The sequence below is a fragment of the Eretmochelys imbricata genome, chromosome 5 (assembly GCF_965152235.1).
Source record: "Eretmochelys imbricata isolate rEreImb1 chromosome 5, rEreImb1.hap1, whole genome shotgun sequence".
Classification (NCBI taxonomy): Eukaryota; Metazoa; Chordata; order Testudines; family Cheloniidae; genus Eretmochelys; species Eretmochelys imbricata.
The window spans coordinates 16,864,384-16,891,094 of NC_135576.1; the positions used below are offsets into that span (position 1 = coordinate 16,864,384).

Consider the following 26,711-nt stretch of genomic DNA (forward strand, 5'->3'; position numbering starts at 1 on the left):
AGTTGCTCCATCTAGGTTGTATTTCCCTTGTTTGTTTATGAGAAGGTCATGCGAGACAGTATCAAAAGCCTTACTAAAGTCAGGATATAAACAGCTACCATTTTCCCCCCATCCACAAGGGTTGTTACCCTGTCAAAGAAAGCTATCTGGTTGGTTTGACATGATTTGTTCTTGACAAATCCATGCTGACTGTTATTACCTTATTATCGTCTAGGTATTTGCAAATTGATTGTTTAATTATTTGCTCCATTATTTTTCCGGATACAGAAGTTAAGCTGACTGGTCTGTAACATCTTATAGACATAGGTTATAGAAAATATAGTAGCACTCACAGGAAGGAAACCTTGTCTATAAATTGCATACATACTTGATACATCAACTTTCTAATAGTAGTATCTCAGTTTTTTTAACGATTTCTTTAACTTGGGGCAACTTATTCTTTTCCACTAAAAAGCTACTGGTAGTCTAGCAGCTTCTAACACTGGAAAATTTAATTCCAACAATTTATAATATTTGTTTACAGATCACAATCCAGTACGTTTAATAATGGACATGTCTACCAAATACACGAAAAATTATCTGTTTCCGAACAATTTCCCCAACATTTATACCCACCCAATCTGTCTTTTGTTTAATCTTACTCATATGAGGTACTACAAATCAGTCTTTCTGGCCCTCTTTTTCCAAATCAGAGCCCACTCACCCAAGGTTATTTGTCTACTCAGCACCTTTTCTCATCAAATTATATATAGATATATAATATATGATCATTTTGTTGTCAAAACTGATTATAAATATATTTTTTCGTTTATAATAAAACGTTTTGTATGAAAGTTTCTCTAAAAAGTTGAAACATAATGCCAAGGTACTGGTTCTGTTGTGGTTAGTTTTAATATGTTGTTAAATTATCCATTGCTTTGATAACATGTTTATCACCTCCAAGCTGTGATGTATTAATGCTTTATGAAAACTCTTCTACAGTAGGTGTATTTTTCTTCCCTAGGTTTGCCCAAGACCCCGTGTGCCTGACATTTTCTTTGATCATCTCTTGTTCGCTAGCCTGAAAATACAGCTTTAAAAAGGATTCCAGGCATATTTGATCTGCCAGAAAAAGCTGTTCCAAATGGACAATATGTCTATTACTAACACACCAACAAGTAATGATGCTTGTCTGAGCATTGTTCACAGCCTGATGTGCCATCGGCAAGGTGGAGAGAGTGAAACTTTTGCAAAACGAGCAATCGAAAGCTTAGTTAAAAAGCTAAAGGAGAAAAAAGATGAATTGGATTCTTTGATTACAGCTATAACTACAAATGGAGCTCATCCTAGTAAATGTGTTACAATACAGAGAACATTGGATGGAAGGCTTCAGGTTAGTCCAGATACAGACACGATATTTTTTCTACGTATACTAGTTGCGTGGTAGCAAAAGTGGGTGTAATAGGATTGGGGTGCACCACAAAGGCAGAGTGGCTCTATGGCATAATTTTCCCTGCCTTGGAGGCGATAGAAACCCATATGCAGACAGTTTGTTGGGTTTGCCTCCATAACATTTACCATTTTTCTACTAATACCTGTTTTTTCAAATGTACATGCCACAGGTTACATAGAAAGACCATTTCACATCCTGCTAAGGTATTAGCTTTTTAATCTAGAGATAAAATTCTACAGTTTCTCCCATAATTTTTATCAACAGACTTCTGGGAGGCTGTGGTTTGCAATTTCATCTAACTTGTGAATTCCCACCACTTTTGTTGTGTTGGCCATTTTATTTTCAATATCGCCTGTCACAGTCTTATACTTTCTCCTGGGAATAATTGCATTAGTTTAAATATCCACTGGGATTTCTTTTTGGATTCTTTCTATTGGATCCAGAGTTTTGGAGGATAAGTATTTTTAAAAACATGGCAGGAGAAATTTTTAGTGAAAGGTATCTGCTCGGTTCTAGCCAGCCTTATTCTGTTATTGGGAAATGAGGGAAAGTCATTTTTTATTTTTTCCCCAACTTTCCCAGATGCCTTTTGTGTCTTTAACTTTCTAGGTGGCTGGTCGTAAAGGGTTCCCACACGTGATCTATGCTCGTCTTTGGAGGTGGCCTGATCTTCACAAAAATGAACTCAAGCATGTTAAATATTGTCAGTATGCTTTTGACCTAAAATGTGACAGTGTCTGTGTGAATCCTTACCATTATGAACGTGTGGTGTCACCTGGCATTGGTAAGTAGTCTGTCGATTTAAAGTGGAACAGTGGAAGTAAAGTGTAAATATTTTTTCCTTATGTTCTAGAAAATGTAGACCTAAATAAAAATGAGTGCATAATGACATAGTTAAAAACCAAGTATACTTTGAATTACTTTTACTTTTTATTTATTGGAAATAGTTACTGAAGTTTAACTTTGGAATAAACTTGAGGCATAGGGATGAAATTTGCAGTTTTAGCCTTTCGGAACTGAATATGAAGTGGTATTTAGTTCATGTAAACTGTAAGAGAGTGATTTTAGTTTGCATATTTCTGTGATGTCTTGGCATAGTGTATGTAGTCACTAACCTCAAATTTCTGTTCGTTTGTGTATATTCATGAGTTCAATGTATTGCAAGCTTGTAAATGCATTTCATGGTTTTTAAAGGTATTTTTACTTTTTAAAAGATTCCTTTTTTCTTTTTAAAAGATCTTTCAGGACTGACCTTGCAGAGTTCTGGTAAGTAGTTAGTTGTTTATAATTGATAAAGATTTCTATGTAAAAAGAACTAGATTGCACTTTAAATAGCATATTCACAAGTGTTCTCACATGCTGAGAGAGGGAGGGAAAGCAAGGATAGAAATGCACTTATTTCCTCCAGTTAGGAGACCTTTCAGAATAGTGGTACGTGAAGCAATCTGGTGTGTGCATCAAAAAAGATATAGCCTAAGCTTTCAGCTCACCTTTCGTTGTTGCTCTAGTTTCACTCATTTGTAACTTCCCCAAAACTCTCATTTGGAATCAGAGCAAGCATGGAAAGTTACAAGCCAAAAATTTTTTTGCTTTTGTTTGAACGGAATAAGTCTGGCAGTATAGTATATTTACCATCTGAGCTAGGTGATAGGATGAAAATAGACTTTTCCTGTGTAAAATAGTATTAAAAACTAAGACTGCACAACTAATTCAGACATCTGAACTCTAACTTCAGACTTGTGGCAGGTGTGCTGGAGAATAATCAAATTGGTAAACTGGGGGGAATGTATTTAAAACTTGGAAACAATTAAACAATTACTTCCAGGTATACTCAGAGAAGCAAAATGATAGGGTTTTAGTTATTTCTGTAACTGTATTGTGTATGCAACTGATGCACCGAAGCTAGGGTTTTCCTTTCCTCTTAAAGGACAGATGTGGTGGGATTTTTTGTTGGTTCATGTGCGTGGAAGTCTTGGACATAAACTTTAAAAAAAAAAAAAAAAATAAAGAAAATCAAATTGATTGGCTAAACTTTACAAATTTGAACTTTTGATAGACTAGACTCCAGGCCAGCTTGCTTTCTACTGAAGGAGAAGAAGCAACTGAAAATGATTTATGTGCACAGTATCAAGTTTGTACCAAAGTTTATAGTACAGTAACTAAATACATGGTATGTATTGGTTACATAATTATATTTTTGTGCTGCTATCTCACTACAGCTATGGAACTGATAGAGAACAAAAGGAAAATATTTTAATATCCTTTGACATTTCTTAAACCAAAAACAAAGATGGAATTAATGCAATGTAAAAAATTAGTTTAAAACATTAAATACAGAATGCAAAAGTTAGTGTTCATATAATTGTAACTCACCCACACTAGCCACAGATACTATTTTGGATTAGTAGTTGTTAAATACGAAGTGAGTTCTGTAGTGCCTTGCCATGTGCATGCACATTTCCAAAGGGTGTTGCATAAAAGTAGCTTGAGGAGAGAAAGGGTTTTTCTTATGTGCAGTGTTGCTGAATTAAGTTTATTATGAGGAGTTTGCATATTCTGAATTGCTTGTTTAAAGTTGTAACTTCAATATTGCATTAATGTAAGTTAAAGTGCTTGACAGTGCATTTCCACTTTTCTCACCCCCTCCAGCCATACTCTAATGAACACAAACCAGCATGGTGTTAGAATATGCATAATTTGGGAACGAAATTGTTATTTCAGAGGCAGCAAGTTGAGCTCACCGTTCTTTGGTGTGCTATAAAGTTACTTTTTACAGTTCTCAGCTACTGGATGAATTGCTTATTTATTTGTAAACTAGAGAACGTGCCCCACAATGTTGTACACTGTCTGTGTAGGTCAGAGATGGTTGCCTAAACTGCTTTTCCAGGAATGCAGCTTTAATAGTGTTGTAATGGTTTGGAAGTGGAGCAGCTCCACATACTTACCTATAAATTAGCAAAATGCACATGCATGCTTAAGGATTTAAACCTTTATTTCTTCATAGCTCCATCAAGTATGTTGGTGAAAGATGAATATGTTCATGACTTCGAAGGACAGTCCTTATCTACAGCTGAAGGCCATTCAGTCCAGACCATCCAGCATCCACCAAGTAACAGGGCTTCTACTGAGACTTACAGCACCCCAGCTATGTTAGCTCCTACTGAGTCTAGCACTACCAGCACCACCAACTTTCCCAACATTCCTGTGGCTTCCACAAGTAAGAAACTTAGATTATCTGGAATATAAAATCAGAATACTTGAATGGCACAACTATTTGATCTTCTCTAAAGTGGACATTGCATAGGAAACTTGCTTTTATTTTATCAAAGTAAATACACTAATACCTCACTTTGTTGTTCCAGTCACAGGTGGCCTGTTGATCTCAGATGTTAAAATGAGATTTTACTTGGAGCCTAGAATTTGAATCAGTTTTTTCTGTTACCCCCCCCCCATTACACTGACTGAATTTTCTAAACTACAAAAAGCTGATACACACTTCTTGAGAAACCCTTCCAAACACTGTTCATTGTTGTGTTGTTGTTTAAGTTATTGACCCTTGAGGAGTACTAGCATTAGTATTGAACAACTGGGGTGGGAATGGAAAATTTCAGTATTCCATTAAATCAGCAGGAGGGATAATAAAACTGGATATATGAAGAGGTAGTTCTTAAACTTTCTGAAGCTGAGGACACCTTCTCTTCTAACTTTTTTGAAAAAAACTAATTGAACCACTTGAAAAATAAGCCTGTAAAAATTGCAGACTCTCTTAAAATCCTCATGAACACGTTGGTATGCCATATCTAATTTTTCTTAAATGTTTTATGTGAATTTAGCTGTGTGGAAGTGTTCAATTGAATCAGTTATCACATAGCCCTAGAAAATGAAATCATTCTGTACTCAGATCAGGAAGTAGCAGTATGCAAAGATCCCTATGCTACCTTGGCAACATCCCTCAGTCCTTGCCTAGAAAAACCATTTGTATTTTGGGTTTTGTATCGCTCCTATCGCCATAGTATCATATTGCTCAAAGAGTGTGAAGATAATTTAGTCTCCATTTCCTTTCAGTCTTTGATCCCTCTTCTAAGTCCGTGGAAATCTTATTGAAAATAAGTGTTTCTGGGGCTGCGTGAAGCATGTTGCTTTTTCTGTATCTTTCAAGTGAAGCCTTTAGCTTCTCTTTTTTCCCTATATCGAAAATATCCAAAACAAAATCTGAGTAAAACAAAGATCCATTTTCCTGTTAGCAAATAAAAATGTGCAGAGCAATCCCAGTCATAAGATATGACACAAAATACGCTGTTGGAATAGAAGAAAAATTAGCTGATGCACAAAGTATCTTACCTGCAGCTTTCTAAGGTTCTTTCCTGCAAGAAATATATCCTTAAATTCTAGCAGCTTTATTGTAATAACCTTGATAATTGGGATGTGTTTTCCTCAGTAGGATTGTGCAGTTTCCCTCTTACAATAAAATTGTGGAATATTTATGAATGGGAAATATGTTCTTTTACCAGGTCAGCCAACCAGTATATTGACAGGTAGCCATAGTGATGGACTCTTACAGATTGCTTCAGGGCCTCAGCCAGGAACGCAGCAGAATGGGTTTACAGCTCAGCCAGCTACTTACCATCACAGTGAGTATACACGTACATGCATTCTTTTTAGTTTTCTAAAACCGGTTAATAAATATTCAGGAGAAATAAAGAAATAGAAATGACATGGGTAAGCTCCCTTAAATGCGAAGTAGTCCAGTCCTTTTTTTCTTCTTTTAGATAGTACAACGACTTGGACTGGAAGTCGAACGGCAGCCTACACACCTACTATACCTCACCATCAGAATGGGCATCTTCAGCATCACCCACCTATGCCCCACCCTGGACATTACTGTAAGCATTTGTGGATTTTCAAATTGCTATACTTTCTGTGCTGTCATTGTAGCATAATGGCAGAATCTAATCTCTCTTGTGACCTTTTCCCCCCACACACGTAAATTCTATTAATTATAAAACTATAATTACTGTGTAACGTATTCTGACAATTAAATACGAAAGCTCCATGAGAGTTGGTGAGCTGTACTTTGTGCTGCATCAAAACAGGTGAGAGCAGATTAAAATTTTAGTTGTTATAATGGCACCATCCAGTTTTGCAGTTAAAAACCTGTTTGTATTTCCCTTTTTAGCTTCTGTTTATAGAACTTTATAACTTGGCTGTAAATGCTTCCTTTGACCTTGAGTGTTGGTCCAAAAGTAGATTTTGAAATAATATTTGGCCTTTTTTGGTTCAAGTTCCTGTTTCAGATCCTTTAGAAACATATTTAGAGTAAAGTCTCATTTTCTTAATAACTTACAGTACTTAGGCATTTCTTTTAAAGTGTAATTTATGTGCACTAAAATTTAAAAATATTATAAAAGTTAAAAATCATTGCTGACTGGCCCCACTACAACCCAGTTCATGGGGACATTTGGCACGTACGTTTGCACTTACTACAAAACAGACCTGTAAATGGATTTTCTTTAAAGATTACTAGTTAGCTCTTGGCCTCAAGGCAAAATAGATTGATTTTTGTTTTACCATGTTGTAATCTAGTAGGTTTGATTGAAATCAGTAGAGCCTAAAGGTATAGCAGATTAGATAGGTTATCTAAGAGCAAGGAGTGTGGTGAGAAAAGAACAAAAATTAAAATTAATTTTGCCTGTCCTCCTTTATTATGGAATTCAATAATCTCTAAACACTGGGATAATTCTGGATTTCCTATTATTGTACTTATAAATTATTCTATTTGCAGTGGTTATGCTCTGCACTCTATTCCTGAGGGGGAGTTAAAATCACTTATTGCAATAAATTACTTTGGCAGTTTTCCTGTATCCACAAAACATATTTTAGACTCTGATATTAAGTTTTATATTACTCCCTTCTACCTGGTTCCCACTCCATACTCCATCTTGTTTATCTGAAGTACTGGAGTTCAAAAATATTTCTGGTGCTTGTTATTCATAAATGTTTTCAATATTGACTTGGCTTTCCAGTTTAATACTTCGACTTTTCTAAAAATGGATGTTGGTACTCCTGGGCTATCTCCTTGGCCTCCTGCTCCTCTCACTTTGGGCAGTCTCATCCATTAACGTCTGCCAACTTTGTCATCTTCTCCCAGAAGCCATTGTGCCTTTGTCCATGATGCATATCCCGAACTCATCTGTAAAACGGCACATTTAATCCCTTCTAAAGATGTACTTCTGCTGTGCTGCCTATGAGGAGCATAGCTAATTTATAATGAAAATTAAAACAAATTGTTAAGTTAACTATGCTTTGCCAAGACTAACCTCTCTGCTGATCTCTGTTTTTAGAATGAACTTGTCAGGGCTAGGACCATACCCTCTTCTCTGTTTGGAAAGTGCCTAGCACACTGTGGACTCTACCAAAACAAAATTACTCATAAATCTGTATCTTCATGTAAAATAAACGTCATGCTTTTTTTTAAAGGGCCAGTTCACAATGAACTTGCATTCCAGCCTCCTATATCAAATCATCCTGGTAAGTGCAAGCTTCTGAAAAATTGTTCAAAGTATAATGGAAAATTAAATGTATTCCGTATGGGCCTGATCCAAAGCCATGTATCACCTACTTTAAAAGCTATGCCAAGCATATGTTACAAGAAATAATACATTCTGAGATGGAACAAAATGGATGAATGATAACTGTTGGTATTTCCAGAAACTAAAGGCCCACGCTTTCAAAGAATGGATTTTAAATAGAAAAAACAGATTTTTATTTGTTTAAGCAATTAATAGAATCTAAGCAAGTACAGTTTTGGTGTGAAACCTAGAAAACTAGCCAACTTGCAGATGCAAGGTAGTATGGTAACGTTACAATAATACAGTTTGTCCATCACATAGGTTATATCATTTTGTATGATTTAAACAGTAACTTATTTTTTCGTTCATTCATTGGCCTCTACCACCGAAAGGAAAACTGGCAGTGATTGACAGCTGAATTTAACTGGTGATAAGACCTCAATGTTTATATAAAAATTCATATTTTTATAATGATCCATACTCTTCATAATTAAGTATTGTTTCATAAACATAAGTCTGAAATACTTGTTCCTTAAGGGTTTTTGTAAAAACTGGAAGCTTTTGTGTCTGTCCTATTATGATAAAAACAGTATTTCTCCTAGTAATTTGCGGTGATTCTGTCTTAATTTCCTAAAAATCAACCTGTACTATCTGTATATAAAAAGTATAATTAATATGCAAATTAATTGACATTGAGGTGCAGTTCGAATAATTTTTAAATGCAGCTTCAAGCTTAAGTTACCATGACCTCATTCCTGCCCAGGTGTTTCTGTTCCATCTCTAATGTGCAAAACATTTACTAGTAAATGATACATAAAAATTTGAAAGCGGAGGCAATTTTATGTTCATTTAAGCTCACTACTGACTTCTTACATACATACACACACTTTTGAAAATTAAATTGCAAGTACAAATGGTAAAAGTTCTAAACACTTGTGTCTCAGGGTTTTGCAGGATTTTTACTGGCACATTTCAGCCTGTTCTTTGTCTTCTCTAGCTCCGGAGTACTGGTGTTCAATTGCTTACTTTGAAATGGATGTGCAAGTTGGGGAGACATTTAAAGTCCCTTCAAGCTGTCCAGTTGTTACTGTTGATGGCTATGTGGACCCCTCTGGAGGAGACCGCTTTTGCCTGGGCCAGCTTTCTAATGTACACAGAACAGAAGCCATTGAAAGAGCAAGGTATTTTGCATGTCTTCTGGAATGCCAGACTTTGGTTGTATTTTATATTTATTGTTCAAGATTTTGGTGTATATCTTTCTTTTGAAGATATAAATTCCGTTATGTACATTCTGATTGATACGATACAGCTTGTGTTTTCCTGGGCCTTTGGGTTCACACTTTGGGTACGTTCATCCATCTGAGTAGTGTATGAGTGGCCCAGGAGTGTGCCCCTTGATGTGGCATATTTCATTTGTTGGTTTATATAATTGTGTTTGAAAGTTGTCATAATTTTAAGAACAATTTGTGTCCTTGTGCTTGGGGAGAGAAGATTTAATCTATTGAGGGTAAGGGCAAAGATTAGACTAAGTGAAGCACACAGGTTCTTTAGAGCATCATAGGCAAATGGAAAAAAGATACTTGTTTTTCAGTCTCACCTCACACTTAAGTTTTGGTGAAGGAGCAGAAAAAGGCCTTCAGGAACTCTTTTGCTAGTGATAAAGTCCTTTCCCCATGAAACAAACAGGAGTACAACAGGACTAAAATAATTTCAAGTGTTTATAGTTAGTTAGCTTAAAATATGGTGCATTATTGTGACATCACCAAGAGGTCATGTTGCTGTATTGAAGCATTGCTTCAAAAGATGTATACACTGCTATCCTCTAACGCAGGACTGTACACTTGACTTTAGAAGAGCTCTGTGTAGCTTGAAAGGTGGTATCTTTCACCAACAGAAGGTGGGCCAGGAAAAGCTATTACCTCACTCATTTTGTTTCTCTCATGTTTTAATACAGTATGGCTACAGCAACGCTGCAAACACTTTAGGACACTTGTCAGTGTGGATCCTTATTCTGCTGAAATAGGAGGCCCAAGTGTTGTATTTGCTGAGATACAGTTTTGGAATGCAGATTCTATGTCTATATAATTACTTTAAATGTTCCTTGACCTACATTGCCTATCCATGCTGCTACTTCCATAAAGTTAATGTTACATGTACAATGCAGTGTGCTCATTATACAGTGGATGTGATATACCTTCATGCTTTGTTGCATAGCTTGCAGTGGACTGCTGCTGCTGCTAAGACTTCAGCAATCCCAATTCTTTGAAAAAGTTAATTATTCACCTTCTAGGTAAATTATTTTACAGCCTAAAATTTAGATTATGGTGTAGTGGACTGCTGAGAACTCTTAGGATTTGTGTATGGCTCATTTAAGGAGATTCTAGTATGTAGTTTGTGAACATAAGTACATTGGACCTTTTTCCCTTTTCAAGGTTGCACATAGGTAAAGGGGTGCAGTTGGAATGTAAAGGTGAAGGCGACGTGTGGGTTAGGTGCCTCAGTGACCACGCAGTCTTCGTTCAGAGTTACTACTTGGATAGAGAAGCAGGGCGTGCACCAGGAGATGCAGTTCACAAGATTTACCCAAGTGCATATATAAAGGTTGGTTTGAATATCCTGGATGACAGTTGTAGGAAATAACAAATGAATTTGTTCTTTGTAGATGGCAAAGAAATTGTTTTATGAAGTATTGAAAGAAATGTAAACCAAATAACCTAAATTATTTTTTCCCACTAAAAAAAAAAAACTGTTTTAGTCTCTAACTAGTGCCCAATGAAGTTTTGTTCGTTTTATTGTTGATGACTGGCTTTTTAAATTGGCAGTGTTTATTTAGATGTTATGGAAGCAATCAGCCATTTCATAATTCTGTCACAAGCAATCTTAGCAGTGATATTGCATTTTAGCAGTTTTTGTTCAAATGAAAAAAAGTTGGTTACTTAAGCTTATAATATGGTCCAATTATTTTTCTCATTCTGGAAAAAAAGATATTTTGAAATGTAATATTAAAATCTTGAAAAAATAGCTAATTTTTTTTAAAAGCATTGACATGGAAATATTGAACCAATGAATCCACCAAAAGTCAAACTTTATACAAAATCGTATATTTTTCTGCAAGATTTCAAATGTAACCTACATTAAAATGAACATTCTCTTTACGTACATCTCAGGGTAAAACGAGGTTTAAAACCAAACTACTTTGCTGGGCAACATACCCAGAGCTCTGGATTTCTTTCATTCACTGCAGAAACCCTCAGTCTCTGAGAGCAGAATTCTTGTGTATTTCAATAACCTGTCTGATCATAAAAAAAGCAGTGTGCCCACAAACTGAAACCTAGCTGTTCTAATTTGAGGCCTACCATGTGTCCGTATTCTGTGTAAGTAAATTTCCATATTTCAACAAGGCTGTGACAAAAGCAGATGGGGACTCTCAAAGTTTAGGAGGACACATCTCTAATTTTTCATTTATATGCCTTGCTTTTTTAAATTAAGTATTAAGCTATGACGTTCTCCTGGATTTTGTCGGTTTGTGACAATCTTAGGCCCTGATCCTGCAATTTGATCTACACAAGTAGCCTCTTGAGGCCACTCAGATTCAGTCAGGGCCTCAATGTGTTGGGCTTTTTTTAAAGCTACTAGTGCTCAAATCTTGGAAGAGTCTGTAAAAACAATGGATAGAATTTTTTTGACCCCTATATGTTCTAGAAATAAAAATTCAGTCGGTAAAAGCTTGCCTGTAACTCTGTGGTGTTACGATTTTTAATTTATCTCATACATAACAGCAATGATAGCACGGGCTCTTATGAACTCTTTCCCTCAGTGGTTAAGATAAATCGATGTAATGCAGGACTTACATTTTTTTAAAGGTGTTTGATTTACGCCAGTGTCATCGTCAGATGCAGCAGCAGGCTGCTACTGCCCAAGCTGCAGCTGCTGCCCAGGCTGCAGCAGTAGCTGGAAACATCCCTGGACCAGGATCAGTAGGTGGAATAGCCCCAGCTATCAGTAAGTACATTAAGTAATTTCTTTGCTCTTTTTGAGGAAAAACACCCTACAGAGAATGGGGACCATATTATATCTCTGCTTATTCACACTTCAGACTTACTCTTATTTTTATCAAGTAAATAAAGCACCCATTTCTGTAGCTTCTCTGCACATGAAGCTCCCATTGTGAAGTCTGTGGAAATTCCGGGTGTGAACGGGGCTGCAGAATTTGTGTAAAAGCAGTGTGACAAAGTACGCTGCTTCCGAGGCACAAAGGTCAAACAGTATAACTCTTTTCCTCTAAATGAAGTTGTATCTCCCCCTCCTAAAACAGAGTGTGAAAAATTTCCCAGAAAGAACTAAATGTACTAGTCAGCCGCCAAAGAAATGTGGGGGAAGAGGGGGAGAGACTGGGGCCCATCACTGAGGTCTAGGGGAAACAGCCATGTAAGAAGCCTGTTCTGGAGGAAGGTGCTGGGATCTGTCACTGAGCTTGCCCTGAATTTTGCTAAGAGGAAAGTTTGTTTGTTTTTTTAAATTGGTGCCTAAGTTTAGGCTCCTAAGTCCATATTTAGGCACCTAAATAAGTAGCCAGACTTTTGAAAATGCTGGACACTTAAGCAAATCAATCTTCTCTAGCTTCCGTATTGCTGTTGGCAAGTAGATATTTCAAGCCATTTCAGAGAACATTGAAAATTATTTTGGCCACAACATTTAACTTGTTTTATTAACAGAAAGCACCAGTCCTATTTAATGATCACTTGCCATATTCATCTTTTCTTTTGTTTCATTAAACATGAACAAAACAATATAAAAAAGAAACAGAATAATTTGGGTAAGGTTTTTTTATTTAAATATGGAGTACATTTTTGTCTGCTTTTAAACATTAAACATTTTAAACAGAAAAAATCTTCCTTGAGAAGGCAATCTATTGTCTGTACCAACCTTACACTGTTGGGAAATGTTTATTGCGAAGCTAAATTCACTGAAATAGAGGTTTAAAATGGAAATACAAACAGTTCTCATTAATAGCACATTTAAAATGACAATTATGGCTTTAGACCCCGCTCTACAAATATTTTAAAGAAATCACGTTAGCAGCAAATAAACTTCAGTAGATGCTGGAGCTTTCCCAACACCATTTGTACAGTCCTGTTAGGTTATCATGTTGAAGTGAAAAAACTGAGATTGGCTCCATACATGTGCTTGTACATAGAAGGTGCATCTGGATAAATTACATACACAAATTTGGAAGTCTTTTTTTGCTTGCTTTTGTTTAATTTGGATTTGTCTTTTGGGCCATTGTGAATCAAGATGGCACAGCTATATATTGAATTGTCAATACTTTCTCATAAGGCTGACAGTGTACTGTTAACTTAATTCCAGACATAAGTATCTTTAGTGTACTTAACTTTCTAAAATGGGCTTTTAAGACTGGCTTGCATCACATAACTGTTTTCAGGCTAATTGGTTGTATCTGGTAGCTTACACAGGCTACAGGTACATGTATCTGTAGCACAAATCTAGAAATCTTGATTGGTATGGTTTGTGGAGAGGGAGAACTGTACATGAAGGAACAGCTGAGCAAACAGGTTACTATGTAGAATTGGCTAGGTGTTGCGTAAAACAGCATGTCTGAGGCAACTAAATGCACATGAACACTTACTCAAAACCTCTTATTTAGGTTTGTCGGCTGCTGCTGGAATCGGCGTAGATGATCTTCGCCGCTTATGCATACTCAGGATGAGTTTTGTGAAAGGTTGGGGACCTGATTACCCAAGACAGAGCATCAAAGAAACACCCTGTTGGATTGAAATTCATTTACACCGGGCCCTCCAGCTTCTAGATGAAGTACTTCATACCATGCCTATTGCAGACCCACAACCTCTGGACTGAGATCCCTCTGCGCACTGCTGTGGGCCGTTATATTGTCAGGATGGTGGATTGTAAAATACAATTCTGTTTATAACCTGAAGATATATTTTACTTTTGTTCTGCTTAATCTTTTAAAACCAGGTTTTAAAAATGTGTTTGCCTTCTTGCTCTTTTCAGAAAGAAACTGAACATGCAGAAATTGGATTTCAAGTTACATTTTCAGAACTTTACTGTCACAACAGGTGGCTCAGGGCTTAAAGTAAAGCCTATATGGATATTTTCAAAGGGATTGAACACAGCACTGGTAACTTTGATCTGCTCTATTATGGCAACTTGCTGACGAGCCCAATGAGACCCTTTTGTATGCAGAATATATATATATATATATATATATATATATTTATATCTGAAAATTCTTTCTAATCACCATAAACATTTACCTTAAAAGAACTTTAAAGTTACTGAAATCTTGCATTTAATTCTTTTAGGGAACAAATCATTAGCAACAGAGATTTCTTTATCTTGATAAGGATCTTGCTGTGGTTTTCCAGATTGAAGGGTACAAACTGCCAAAAATTAGGAGTATGTTGTTGGTGATAATTAAAAGTAGCCTGGAAAAAGAAATGTTTCTTTTCCTTTACTGTATTTTAAAAAGATGTCTTAGATTTTTATTTATATAGGCACACAATTTTTAAAACACTAACAGGAGTGGATACTTTCAGTGCTGGCACTCAGTTTAAATAGAACATGAAATATCCGATCTGTAAAATTGCCAATTAAATGACATAATGAATATCTAATGGTAGGAACATATTTTCATAACTACTGCTGACTTCTGTGATCTAAATACAAAGGAAAAAAAGTCAGACTAAAATGGGTAGTTTGATTGTTTATACTTAATTTGAAAAGTGATAACTTGCATATACCATTAAATCATGTATATTATGACATCAGTATTTAGGATCCAGTTTTTGTATCTGTTCACCATTTCCATTCGGGGCAAGATGACAAACTTGTTTTTATACCTCTTGGTTATTTTAAGCCCGATGCCATCAATGACCTCATCAATTGGCAATGACTTTGTATAGAGAATTTAAAGTAGAAAAACTTGCAAATGTATTGACTGTATGACAGCTACAATATGTATGCTTTCTCTCTAGTTAATAGTAGAAATAAAATTCTGAAAACCCCAGTTTATACAATTATATTTTGTTTGCTTAGATTAAATATTTTCTTCTACACTTCGAGTGCACTAATCTAGAGTGGTTAGTCACTTTCCCTTGAAAGATCATCAGCAGCCAATAGCATTAAGATTTATGTAACTTCCAACCTAAATTTTGATTTTTTCATCAGGGCTATTCTAGCTTTTCTTTCTTTTGCTACATCTCAACAAGTACAGAAGAGTTGTTGTTTCTTCGCAACTGGGTGTGGCTATGGGGTTTTCTAACAGCATTTGTGTGAGGAATTGGAACTTGAAGAAATGGTCCAGAACTAGTGAGTGCAAATCCAGTGTTGCATTCAAACACTGTTAATTCAATCTGCCTGCATTGTTGTGTTGAGCCAATCTAATAGAACAGTTTCAGCAGGTAACACAATAAGAAACAGTCTTGAAACAGATTATTCAAGGGTTTTTTTGTTTGTTTTTTGCCATGTTCCTTGCATCAAATCAAGAATCTGCAGAGGACAATGATAGCATTTAGATAGAGCCCTTTTCATCCATAGATCTCAAAGTGCTTTACAAAAGTGGTCAGCAGTTGTCATTCCCATTTTACAGATGAGTACACAGAAGTCAAATGACTTGCCCAAATTAGTGACAGCTGGGGTGCTTTTCTTAGGTGGTAGGATGCTTCTAACCATTTGGTCAAAGATCCTGACTCATCCAAAAAACAAACTAAAAAAGGTCTCTGGGAGAAGGTTTTTTTTCTGTTGGTGGAACTAGTGAAGCCTGACTCTGCTCTTACCCATCTGGCTGCTCTTAATCCTGGATTCTTGGTTCCTAACCACTTGGAAAATGTACAAACTTTTGACAAGTTAATTGTCGTGGGGCAGTTTGCATGAACTGGATTCCATGTCACTTCCTTATGAAGAATTATGCATCTCCTAAAGGCATTCATCATTTCAGTTTATAATTGTTGATCTTTGCACAGCTACATGGAAGAAATCCTCCAGAACTTTGCATATACCTGAGTCCCCAAACTTTCTGCCAGCTTGATAGTGTAATGCAAGATTCCCGCTACCTGATTTAAAATAAACCAAATCAAATACTTTATTGTGGCCTGAAAGGAATCAACAGATTAGGCTGTATATACAGAGGGATTTAAAACAGGAGCAATGATCTCTCCCTTCATTTCTTGTAAACAGCATCTGGAATACTGTGCTCAGATTAGGCAAACGAGAGTATTCAGATTAGAGCAATACATTCAGATGACTAAGGGATTAACCAAAAATACAAATTCCAGGTTTATAATCAGGAAAACTTTCCTGCCAGGTCTGTGAGATGGTGAAACTGTGTGTGGATGCCTCCTCCTGGAGACACTTAAAACAAATAAGAACAATCTTGAGCTTGCAGGGGGATGGACGAGAGCAGCAGTTCCCAAACTCTTTTGGCTGCAACTCCCTTTCAGAGATTCATGTCCCATGTGTACTCTTTCTTTCTAAGAAACGGTATTTCCGTTGATACCTGGAGTCTGGAAGCCCATTCCAGCTAGGGCACCCTGCTGCTTCTAGGCCCATGAGCATCTTCTGTCCAGGCTATGTGCCAGACAGTCTCAGCAGGACATACAGCTGGGCTGCACCCCTCTCCTCATACCCCCATCTCTGCGATCCCCTAGAATCACTCTCAGGCTGCAGGCTCCTCTGGTCATGGTACGATTCCCAGCATGCATGTGGAAATAGTGACCATAGTATAATAACATTTAACATTCCTGTGGTGGGAAGAACACTGTGGCATTTAATTTCAGAAAGGGGAACTATGCAAAAATGAGATTAGTTCAACAGAAGTTAAAAGGTACAGTGACTAGAGTGAAATCCCTGCAAGCTGCTGGACACTTTTCAAAGACACCATAATAGAGGCTCAATTTAAATGTATATCCCAAAATAAAAAACACAGTAAAAGAACTAAAAAAGGGCCACTGTGGCTTAACAACCATGTGAAAGAAGCAGTGAGAGATAAAAAGGCATCATTTAAAAAGTGGAAGTCAAATCCTAGTGAGGTAAATAGAAAGGAGCATAAACTCTGTAAAATTAAATGTAAAAATGTACTAAGAAAAGCCAAAAAGGAGTTTGAAGACAGCTAGCCAAAAACTCAAAAGGTAATAACAAAAGGTTTAAGTACATCAGAATCAGGAAACCTGTTAAACAACTAGTGGGGCCCCTGGACGATCAAGATACAAAAGGAGCACTTAAAGATAGTCATCGCGGAGAAACTAAATGAATTCTTTGCTTCAGTGTTCACGGCTGAGGATGTTTGGGAGATTCCCAAACCTGAGCCATCTTTTGTAGGTGACAAATATGGGGAATTGTCACAGATTGAAGTGTCACTAGAGGAGGTTTTGGAATTAATTGAGAAACTTAACAGTAACAAGTCACGGGGACCAGATGGCATTCACCCAAGAGTTCTGAAAGAACTCAAATGTGAAATTGCAGAACTATTAACTATGGTTTGTAACCTGTCCTTTAAATCAGCTACTGTACCCAATGACTGGAAGATAGCTAATGTAACACCAATATTTAAGAAGGGCTCTAGAGGTGATCCTGGCAATTACAGACAGGTAAGTCTAACTTCGGTACCGGGCAAATTAGTTGAAACAATAGTAAAGAATAAAATTCAGACACAGAAGAACATAAATTGTTGGGCAAAAGTCAACATGGTTTCTGTAAAGGGAGATCATGTCTTACTAATCTATTAGAGTTCTTTGAGGGGGTCAACAAACATGTGGACAAGGGGGGGATCCAGTGGACATAGTGTACTTAGATTTCCAGAAAGCCTTTGACAAGGTCCCTCACCAAAGGCTCTTATGTAAAGTAAGTTGTCGTGGGATAAGAGGGAAGATCCTTTCATGGACTGAGAACTGGTTAAAAGACAGGGAACAAAGGGTAGGAATAAATGGTAAATTTTCAGAATGGATAGGCGTAACTAGTGGTGTTCCCCAAGGCTCAGTTCTAGGACCAATCCTATTCAACCTATTCATAAATGATCTGGAGAAAGGGGTAAACAGTGAGGTGGCAAAGTTTGCAGATGATACTAAACTGCTCAAGATAGTTAAGACCAAGTATGGCATGGACTGTCTCTTATTTGGCATTTCTACAGTATCACATACAGTGAGGTCCACTTTCTGACTGGGACTTCTTGGTGCTTCTGTAATACAATTAATTAAAAAAAAAAATACCCAAGATGATTCTTCCTTTAGGTGGCATCCAGATTTTACTTGAGTCAAAAAATTTTCACTTCCTCTTCTGTGCTGCTTAATTTCTATTCCTTCACATTGTGAGAGGGAGCATCTTGGACGTAAAGTACTGTCAACATCCAAAGGAATTCCATTAATTTGGGTATGTTTTATTTTATAAACAAGACTGAAGAAAAACAGTTGCTAAGAAGAGTTGTTTTGTTTGACCATGCTTGTTTCTGTGGTGTATGTATCTGGGGGTTTCTGTGTCTGGTGACAGTTAAGGTCTCTTCTAGGAGATATCCACCCTTCTAGGAGCAGAGACTTACAAGGCGGCTATCTGATCACTTTTGCGTTCTTCTGAGGCACCATTGGCTGGATTCCTCTACCTCTGGTGCAGCTAGTCAGCACGTTGTTACTGAACATGGTACCTTCGTTGACATTCTCCATGAGACACCTCTACCCAGATGTTCCAAGATCTAGATCGGTGGACAGTGAGGTTGTAGAAAGAATACTTTGCCCTTTCATAGGATGTTACCTATTCAAAGCACTTTGCAAACACTATCAAAGAGTTTACCTACCCAACATTTCTGAATCTCTGATCTGGAATATCCCATTTTATTCTGTCACTATTTTTACTGTGCATGTTCCCGCTGAGTTTCACAGGGATTTTGACTCTGCTTTTGAGTTGTCTGAAAACTTAATTTGGCGATCCCCGCTAACAGTAGGAATATGGTCTAGAAAGTGCTGAGAGATTTGATACTGTTGGCTGCTAGTTACCTTATGCACATGTGAGAGTGCTTCATCACTCTGGAATTACAGGACTCAACATTTTGGAGGTCGATGAATTCATCAAGTACTTTCTGGCTCCAATACCTTTATCCTTGGTGTTTGATAGCTCTACTAAGCCAAGACACAACTGGATTGATTACTGTAAAGTATACAGAGCCCAAAATGCACCGTGGAAGTTTTCTTTTGAGCACAAAAGCCTAGTGAACAGTAATGCTTGTAGCCATTGCCTTTTTGATAAATGGTCAATAGAATTCCCAGTAGTTCCTTTGTAGCTTATTGTATGTTTTTCACTAGACAGTTTGTGGATAATATACTGTAGTTAATTTTCCTGAAAGTTCTGTAACAGAGTATGTTTTTGATTAAAAAAAGTAAAGATTCAAATCTTTGGCTGCTTCGTTATTTTGTTCAGTGGATGGCTTCTATGCATTTTTTTAATTGGCTGTCAATACTGAAAATTGAAGCAGTGAGGGAGCACCGTTTTAGCTAAGGTAGCCATTTTAGGCTGCATCACATTAAAGAATCCTTGCTTGAAGTGCATGTACTTTAGTAATATATTTCTGCAAACTATTACTGTGTACTATTTGAATTCTAGTACGGTTCACAGTGTGGTAGGCACTGCCTGTACATGAGGACAACTAGGGCTTATATAAGACAGAAGTTGGACCAGTTTAACTTCAATTAATTTAAACTGCTGTGTCTTTTGTGTGTGTGGACACACTTATATTGGTTTAGAACTTGTTTTATTGGTTTAGTTTATGCCTATAAAGTTTCCGACACAAGCTGAATATACGTAAATCGAGTGTAAACCAGCATTAGAGTGTACACCCAAGTTGCACCAGTTTAAATTGGTATAAAATCACATATTTAATTATATCAGTATAAGTCTGCTGATATGGTTTTATGTTAACATTGCACCTTGAGTCTGCACACAAGGTCAAGGATAGTTCCATAATCTTAATCTAAAACCATAGTTTCTGAATTATCTTGTGTGTGAGAAGAACTTTAAACTGTGTGCTCTTTTTATTCTTTGCAAAATGAATAAATTCTTTCCTGGCTTGCCATTCCTCCTTCATCTTTGGCTTGGTGTCCTCCATGAGGACTTCCACACCTAGAAAATTAAGGGGCATAATGTATGTGTAGCATTTAATAGGAGTATTTACTGGGATGGAAAAGTTGTGCAGGGAACATCTCAGTTGTGGCATAGTTTTTAAATGCCTAATTCTGGGGCAGATGTCCTTCCTTTTGCTTGCAAAAGACAGTCATGGAAAAGGGTAATTGTTATGGGGAAGAGATTAGATGCATTTTCAAAACCCAACTAAAAGTTTGGAAAGCTTAGAATTTTAAATGTTTGGAATTGAACTGAACAGATTTTTGAAGACTTAAAGCCATGGAACAGTTTAATGGGAAGGGCAAAAACTTTCCCTATAAAGTTATATTATAATTGTCAATGCTTGTAGCTTTAGTCCTCTCACTGTTCTTTATATAACTCAAGAAAACACAACTACTTGCTTCCACACACAGATTATAAATGGAAGGAATGTTTTTCTGTCAAGACCTATAGACGTGTACAAGTTCCAGAATAACAACAGTGGGACTACCATACAACAGAATGACAGACAGCAAAGTTATGTTTAAGCTGTTGGAACTTTTAGAAACACATCTAATACCACATAAGTGTACAGTTTGGTGTTCAAAATAAATATTGTCCTATTAAGTTACCAGTAATAAGTCAACAGCATTTATATGGAATAAAGAACAGTAGCATAGACTTGTCGCTCTTGAAGAAAGACCTGCATTAACTGAGGAAGCCAAATAAACGTTTAAAAGTAAAGGTCATATTAATGCAAATGTATTGTTCTCTAAAGAGATGGAAGGACGCTTCATAGCATAATGCAGTATGTTAGTGGATGACAGGCCAGAATGCTAATACAAGTTTGTAATCCATTTTACAACAATTAAGATATCCTTTGGCTGTTTTGCTTGGAACTTACTTCCCCCAGTTCCAGCCAGTAAACTGTTTATCATTCCAATCTGAGGTACTTTTTGTATGGCTGATTCAGTATTGAAACACATCTAGACTGAAATCCATTGTAATGAGTGATGTTTTCTTGAGTGACCTAACTGATTGTCATCTGTGTATTCCCCAGACCACAGTGACGGGCAGCTGCTTAAATGAGTGAAGCTATCGTTCTTGTTTAGCAGATGAAATCCAGAAACATATAATTCCATTCTCAGCTCTTACTGGGCTGGTAACACTTGAACTGTGATTCTTAATAAATGAACTAATATGCTAATGATGTTAGTGCTCGACTGTTTTGACAATAAGAGGATAACAGACGGACAGAGTATATGCAAGGCTGTAATTGATTTGGGGGCACCACTGACATTTAAACAGCTCATGAACGGCAGCAGAGTCCCATGAGTATGGTCAACTTTCCCTTTACTCATCTGCCCCAAGTCCTTTGCAACAATTCATCTTTTTCTTTCACCTAAGTAAAAATCTATAGGACTCTGCTGTAAATATCCTTTATCTTTCCGCTTTATGTACATACCATTAATATATAATCTGACCATCTAAACTGTGGTTTGTATGTGTATTTTTACATAGTGTGTGTGTATATATAAATATATATATATACATATACACACATAATAAAGAAGCTTATATACAATGTATAAATAATATAAAACCTAATAAAAACCATCTGTCCTTTTTTCCTCTGTGCAGTGCATCTAGTTATCATTCCAGAACAAGTCATCCCTAACGTCTGCAGTTGCCACAAGGTATTTTTCCTCCAGCATTTTTAATTCTAATTCATCCTGTTTATTACACAGGGAAAGAGATCCTTTTTCCATACATCCCATCTGTTGCCCCTTTTATCATTTCTCTTGTGCTGTGAACTATCTAAAGGGGCACCAATAGCTATTCTCTTTCTATCCTCATGGGTCAGTGCTTAGCCCTTACTATAGGGCGTACTCCTTTGCAAGAAGTCACCCATCCCCTTATTTCCTAGTCTGAAGAGGGCAAATTGAATGACATCATCCAGGTTGATTAGACTTCTCGTAACTGGTAATGGATTCTTCTATTGCCACTGAAGGGGGACGCTGAGCTCTTGCTTCCTATGTCACTGCTTCAATCTCTGATTTACATACCCAAGCGGTATCAGTTATTTTTAATTCTGACTGGGTAGTAGGAAATGGGATTCTCTTAAAGCAGTCTGCATCACTTAATTTTAAAGGGATGGTGCATAATTCCAGCTATCAGTTTTGGAACTGTCTTTAACCAGCTGTTCACATAGCCCTAGATCCAAAGCTGATTGAAATGAATGGGAGTCTTTCCAGGGACTTCAGTGGGTATTGTATTCGGTTTTTTAATTTCTGGTTATCTAAACTTAGCATACTCATGGCTCCTTCTGAGAAACGAAATTGCCAGCTGCCTTTTATGTTCAATAAAATCAGTTTATATGATACACTTCATATATGAAGATATATGATGCTGATGTTAATAGAAACCCACAGTCTTTTTAGCCACGGTAAGAAATTAAATCCTATTTCCGTAATAGCAGCGGGAAAAAATTGATTAAAAATGGTGAAGTGGAAAATTGATATTTGGATTGACATTTGAAACTGGTGCTTTGTCCTTCTGTTGTACATTTGTTACTGTTTTAACCATGTGTTGCTGAATGCAACAGTAGTTGGAGGATCTTAATTGAGTATGTTATATACATTTCCCCCCCCCCATCCTCTGTTTCCTCATAAATACATGTGTATTTATTTTACCTACTAATTAGTGTACCAAAACATCAAGCAGAGAGCCCTAAAGCATTATGGTCTGGAAGAATGGGATCTGGGCTTGGATCTGAGTTCTAATTCTGGCTTTATCACCAAATCACTCTGTGGCTTTGTGCAAGTCCCTCCCTGCCTCAGTTTCTTCATCCCCAAAATGGGAAACGTACCTACCTAGCTATCTCATAGCTGTAGGGATTACTGAATTGTGTAGTGGCTTTGTATATGTAAATCATGAAACAAATGCGAAGTGTTATTAGTTTCCTACTAATATCACTATACTGTTACTGCTATTAGTGTCTTTCTTGTGCCAGTTGGCTGCATTATTACATCTGATTGAATGGGCAAGGCATGCAGAATTAGGTTTATTACCAATGTCACACTTCCACTTAATTACCTTGACTCAAGGGTGACCTGATCGTTGCTTCACAGTGAGTATTATTAACTAAAGACTAGGAGCTGTGCTCTTTCCTTTGCACTAGAATGATATGCTATTACATGAATCCACTCTTTGGAAGCACTAGTATTTAAGAAGAATTTGAGCCTTCCCATTCAGAAATCTTATACTTAATGACTTTTTAAAAAGTATTGTCCTGATATGCATTTCCAATAACTTCACAAACCTATGGTCCACTTGAAAAGTGATGATTGGCTACTATGAGTGATTATCTGAAGTTTCACAAGTATCTAGAATGGACTGATAGAGAGGAGGAAAAAATATTGATTGAAGTAACTATCAGAACAAACCCCTCATGCTTGACAGTGCTTTCACAGACTGAAAAAAAAATTCCACTCATCAGTCTGACCCCCCCACCCTTATCAACACAGAATAGTCTTGACTAACAAAGCATGTGGCATCATTCAGGGGTAAAGGGCAACATGCTCCATTGAGAACCAATATTGATGAAGGTCCCAAGAATGATTGTCAAACCTCTCAAATATCTGTTTCTGAATCTCTATGTGACTGACTATCTTCTCTCCAGATCAGGACTGGTTTCTAAATATCTCCAGATCCATTTGATTGCAAACTGAGGGGTCTCAAGTAAATGGTATGTGCTGTACTTTTCTTCAATAAGATGGCACAGCACCATCTAGTCAAGATGGAATAGGAAGTGTTTAGGAGCAAGTCTTGCTATATTCTACAGCAAACTATTGCAGATCCAATTTAGCTAATACGTCTTCTATATTTCACAATCTAAAGGGGTTTTTTTTTGTATGATACTACAAACAGATTTGAGATGCAATCATTTGATTTGTCTGTTGCCATTTTTAAAATTACAGGAATTCTGAAATGCCTGAGCAGTGATTTAAAAACAAAATACTAGGAAATAATGCAACTAAATGAGTTGAACATTCATTGCCAGTCACACTATCTCAGATCAATGAGCTGAAAGATGGCCCACTGATTAGAGCATTAACCTGGGGTATGGGAGACCCAATTCAATTCCGGCTGTACCATGGATGTCCTCTGTGATCTTGGGCAAGTCAGGTAAGCTTTCTCTACCTCCATTCCCTGCAAATAAAATGGGGATAAAAGCACTGGTTAACCTTTCAGGGGTGCACATCAAAGACAGGTGCTCAGATACTGTAATGATCAAGCCTGGTCTACATTTAAAAATTAGATTGACCTAGCTACATCGCTCAGGGCTGTGAAAACTGTTGTGCCCTGAGCAGAGCACCATGGTTAGGTCTACCTAACCCCCAGTGTAGATGCCGGTAGATCAACAGAATAATTCTTCCACCGACCTAGCCTACTGCCTCTTGCAGAGGAGGATTAACTACAGCGATGGGAAAACCCTCTCTGTCCGTGTAGGAAATGTACACGCTACAGCAGCACTGCCTTAGCTTTGTAGCGGCTGTAATGCAGACATGGCCTAAGTCAGTGGTGCGCAAACTGCGGTCCGTGGACCACCAGTGGTCCGCAAGCTCCATTCAGGTGGTCCACGGATAGTTCCCTCTAAGGTGCGCACCTGGGTGGCCGCACATGAGAAGGAAGGGCCACCCACCTAATTAGTGGAGCGGCGCAGGCGTGGCTCCACTAATTAGGCGCCTGGACCCTGGAGAAGACACACATGTAAGGTGAGGTGGTGGCCTTGGGGGGAATAGGGGGTAGGTGAGAGGGGGCACTGGGTGAGAAGAGAGGGGTGGAGGGAATTTGGGACATGCAGGGCTGCGGCGTCCAGAGAAAGAGGCGACTTGCCCCAGCTTGGAGGTTGCTGGGGAGACACCCCCCCTCTTTCCCAGCCCCAGCTCGGGGCTGCCACGGCGTGGGCGAGAGGGCACATCCATCGCATTCGAAAGGTAAGACTCCTGATATTAAAATATGAGTTGTGTGCTTTTATTTGTAGAACAAAAAATGTTTATTATTAAGGTTTTTTTTATATAGGGCTTTTATCCAAAGCACTTTACAATAGTTAGCTAACGGTATAAACAACATTTGGAAAGACCCTTAAGTGGTCCGCCGAGACCCCCAGCAATTTTCTAGTGGTCCGCGAAAAAAAAAGTTTAAGAACCACTGGCCTAAGTATCTTAGACAGGTAGAAAATATTTTTTTAAAATAAGCATATATTCAAATAGTGTGTGTTTTAATTACTATTTTTTAAAATAACATAATTTTCCAGGATTGAGTCTGTGGTAAGAGTATTTTCCAATTAATCCATTTCATGAAAAGTTAGTGAGTTTCTCCTCCCCTTTAATATTCTTTGTTTTTTCATTCATAGAGTTTAAGGGTGGAAGGAACCATTCGATCATCTAGTCTGACCTCTGTATCACAGGCCATTAAATTTCACCCACTGACTACGCTTGTCTTTGGCTAAAGCCTATCTTCCAGAAAGGCATCCAGTCTTGAGCCTTTGATAGTTTTGTTCCAATGGTTAACCACCTTCACGGTTAACATTTTTTTGCCTGATTTCCAAATTAATTCGCCCGGCTTCAGCTTCCAGTCATTGGTGGGGATTGTGCCTTTCTCCACTAGATTAAAGGGATCTTTAGTGCCTGGTATTTTCTTCCTGTACACTGTAATCAAGTCACCTCTAACTCTTCTTTTTGCTGTGCTAAACAGATTGAGCTCTTTGTCTCTCACCATTAAGGAATTTTTTCCAGCCCTCAAATCATTTTTGTGGCTATTTTTTCTGCATCGGCTCCAATTTTTCAATATCTTTTTAAAAATGTGGACCCCAGAAGTAGAGGTGGTATTATTATTATTATTATTTTATTATCTATCATTTGTTTTACTGTAGTCCCTAGTTATGGACCAGAACTCCATTGTGTTAGTTTTCCAGCATTGGTCTCACCAGTGCCATCTAGAGGTAAAATCACTTCCCTGCTCCAAATCACTTCTTCCCTTGTTTATACATCCAAGGGTTAGATTAGCCCTTCTTACCACAGCATCACACTAGAGCAGTGGGTCTCAAACTTTTGTAGTGGTGACCCCTTTCACATAGCAAGCCTGTGAGTGCAACCCCCCACCCTTATAAATTAAAAACACTGTTTTATATTTAACACTATTATAAATGCTGGAGGCAAAGTGGGGTTTGGGGGTGGAGGCTGACAGCTTGTTACCCCCCAGGTAATAACCTCGCAACCCCCTGAGGGGTCAAGATCCCCAGTTTGAGAACCCCTGTACTAGAGCTCATGTAGAGTTGCTTGTTCACTATGACCGCTTTTGTGTTTGGTGTAGGTGAGGTGGATGTGGGATTGGTGAAGGAGCAGGGCTAGCCCCTTTGAAAAGATGTATTAAAGAAACCCCTGTTGGGGAGATAATCAATTAAAGACATCCAGGTTGGTGATTTTTGGCCAATGTCTGGCCTGTCTGAATAAAGCTGATATGATATAGTTGATGATTCTGTTGTGATCTAACTCTGAGACCGGCATGGATGATGCTGCAGGCCC

The 26,711-nt window shown here is 37.6% G+C and overlaps 1 protein-coding gene across 1 annotated transcript in view; it reads left to right on the forward strand.

Moving 5' to 3' along the window:
- The window catches only part of SMAD4 (SMAD family member 4), a 30,980-nt gene extending 15,931 nt beyond the window's left edge, over positions 1–15,049 (forward strand). Inside the window, exons 2-12 of the mRNA XM_077816679.1 lie at positions 1,004–1,372; positions 2,042–2,216; positions 2,669–2,698; positions 4,437–4,649; positions 5,944–6,063; positions 6,202–6,315; positions 7,910–7,960; positions 8,999–9,182; positions 10,434–10,602; positions 11,865–12,003; positions 13,667–15,049. Coding sequence (XP_077672805.1) covers positions 1,124–1,372; positions 2,042–2,216; positions 2,669–2,698; positions 4,437–4,649; positions 5,944–6,063; positions 6,202–6,315; positions 7,910–7,960; positions 8,999–9,182; positions 10,434–10,602; positions 11,865–12,003; positions 13,667–13,878 — 1,656 coding nt within the window. The 5' untranslated portion in view covers positions 1,004–1,123 and the 3' untranslated portion in view covers positions 13,879–15,049. The remainder of the gene's footprint in view (positions 1–1,003; positions 1,373–2,041; positions 2,217–2,668; positions 2,699–4,436; positions 4,650–5,943; positions 6,064–6,201; positions 6,316–7,909; positions 7,961–8,998; positions 9,183–10,433; positions 10,603–11,864; positions 12,004–13,666) is intronic.
- Positions 15,050–26,711: the final 11,662 nt, after the last annotated feature.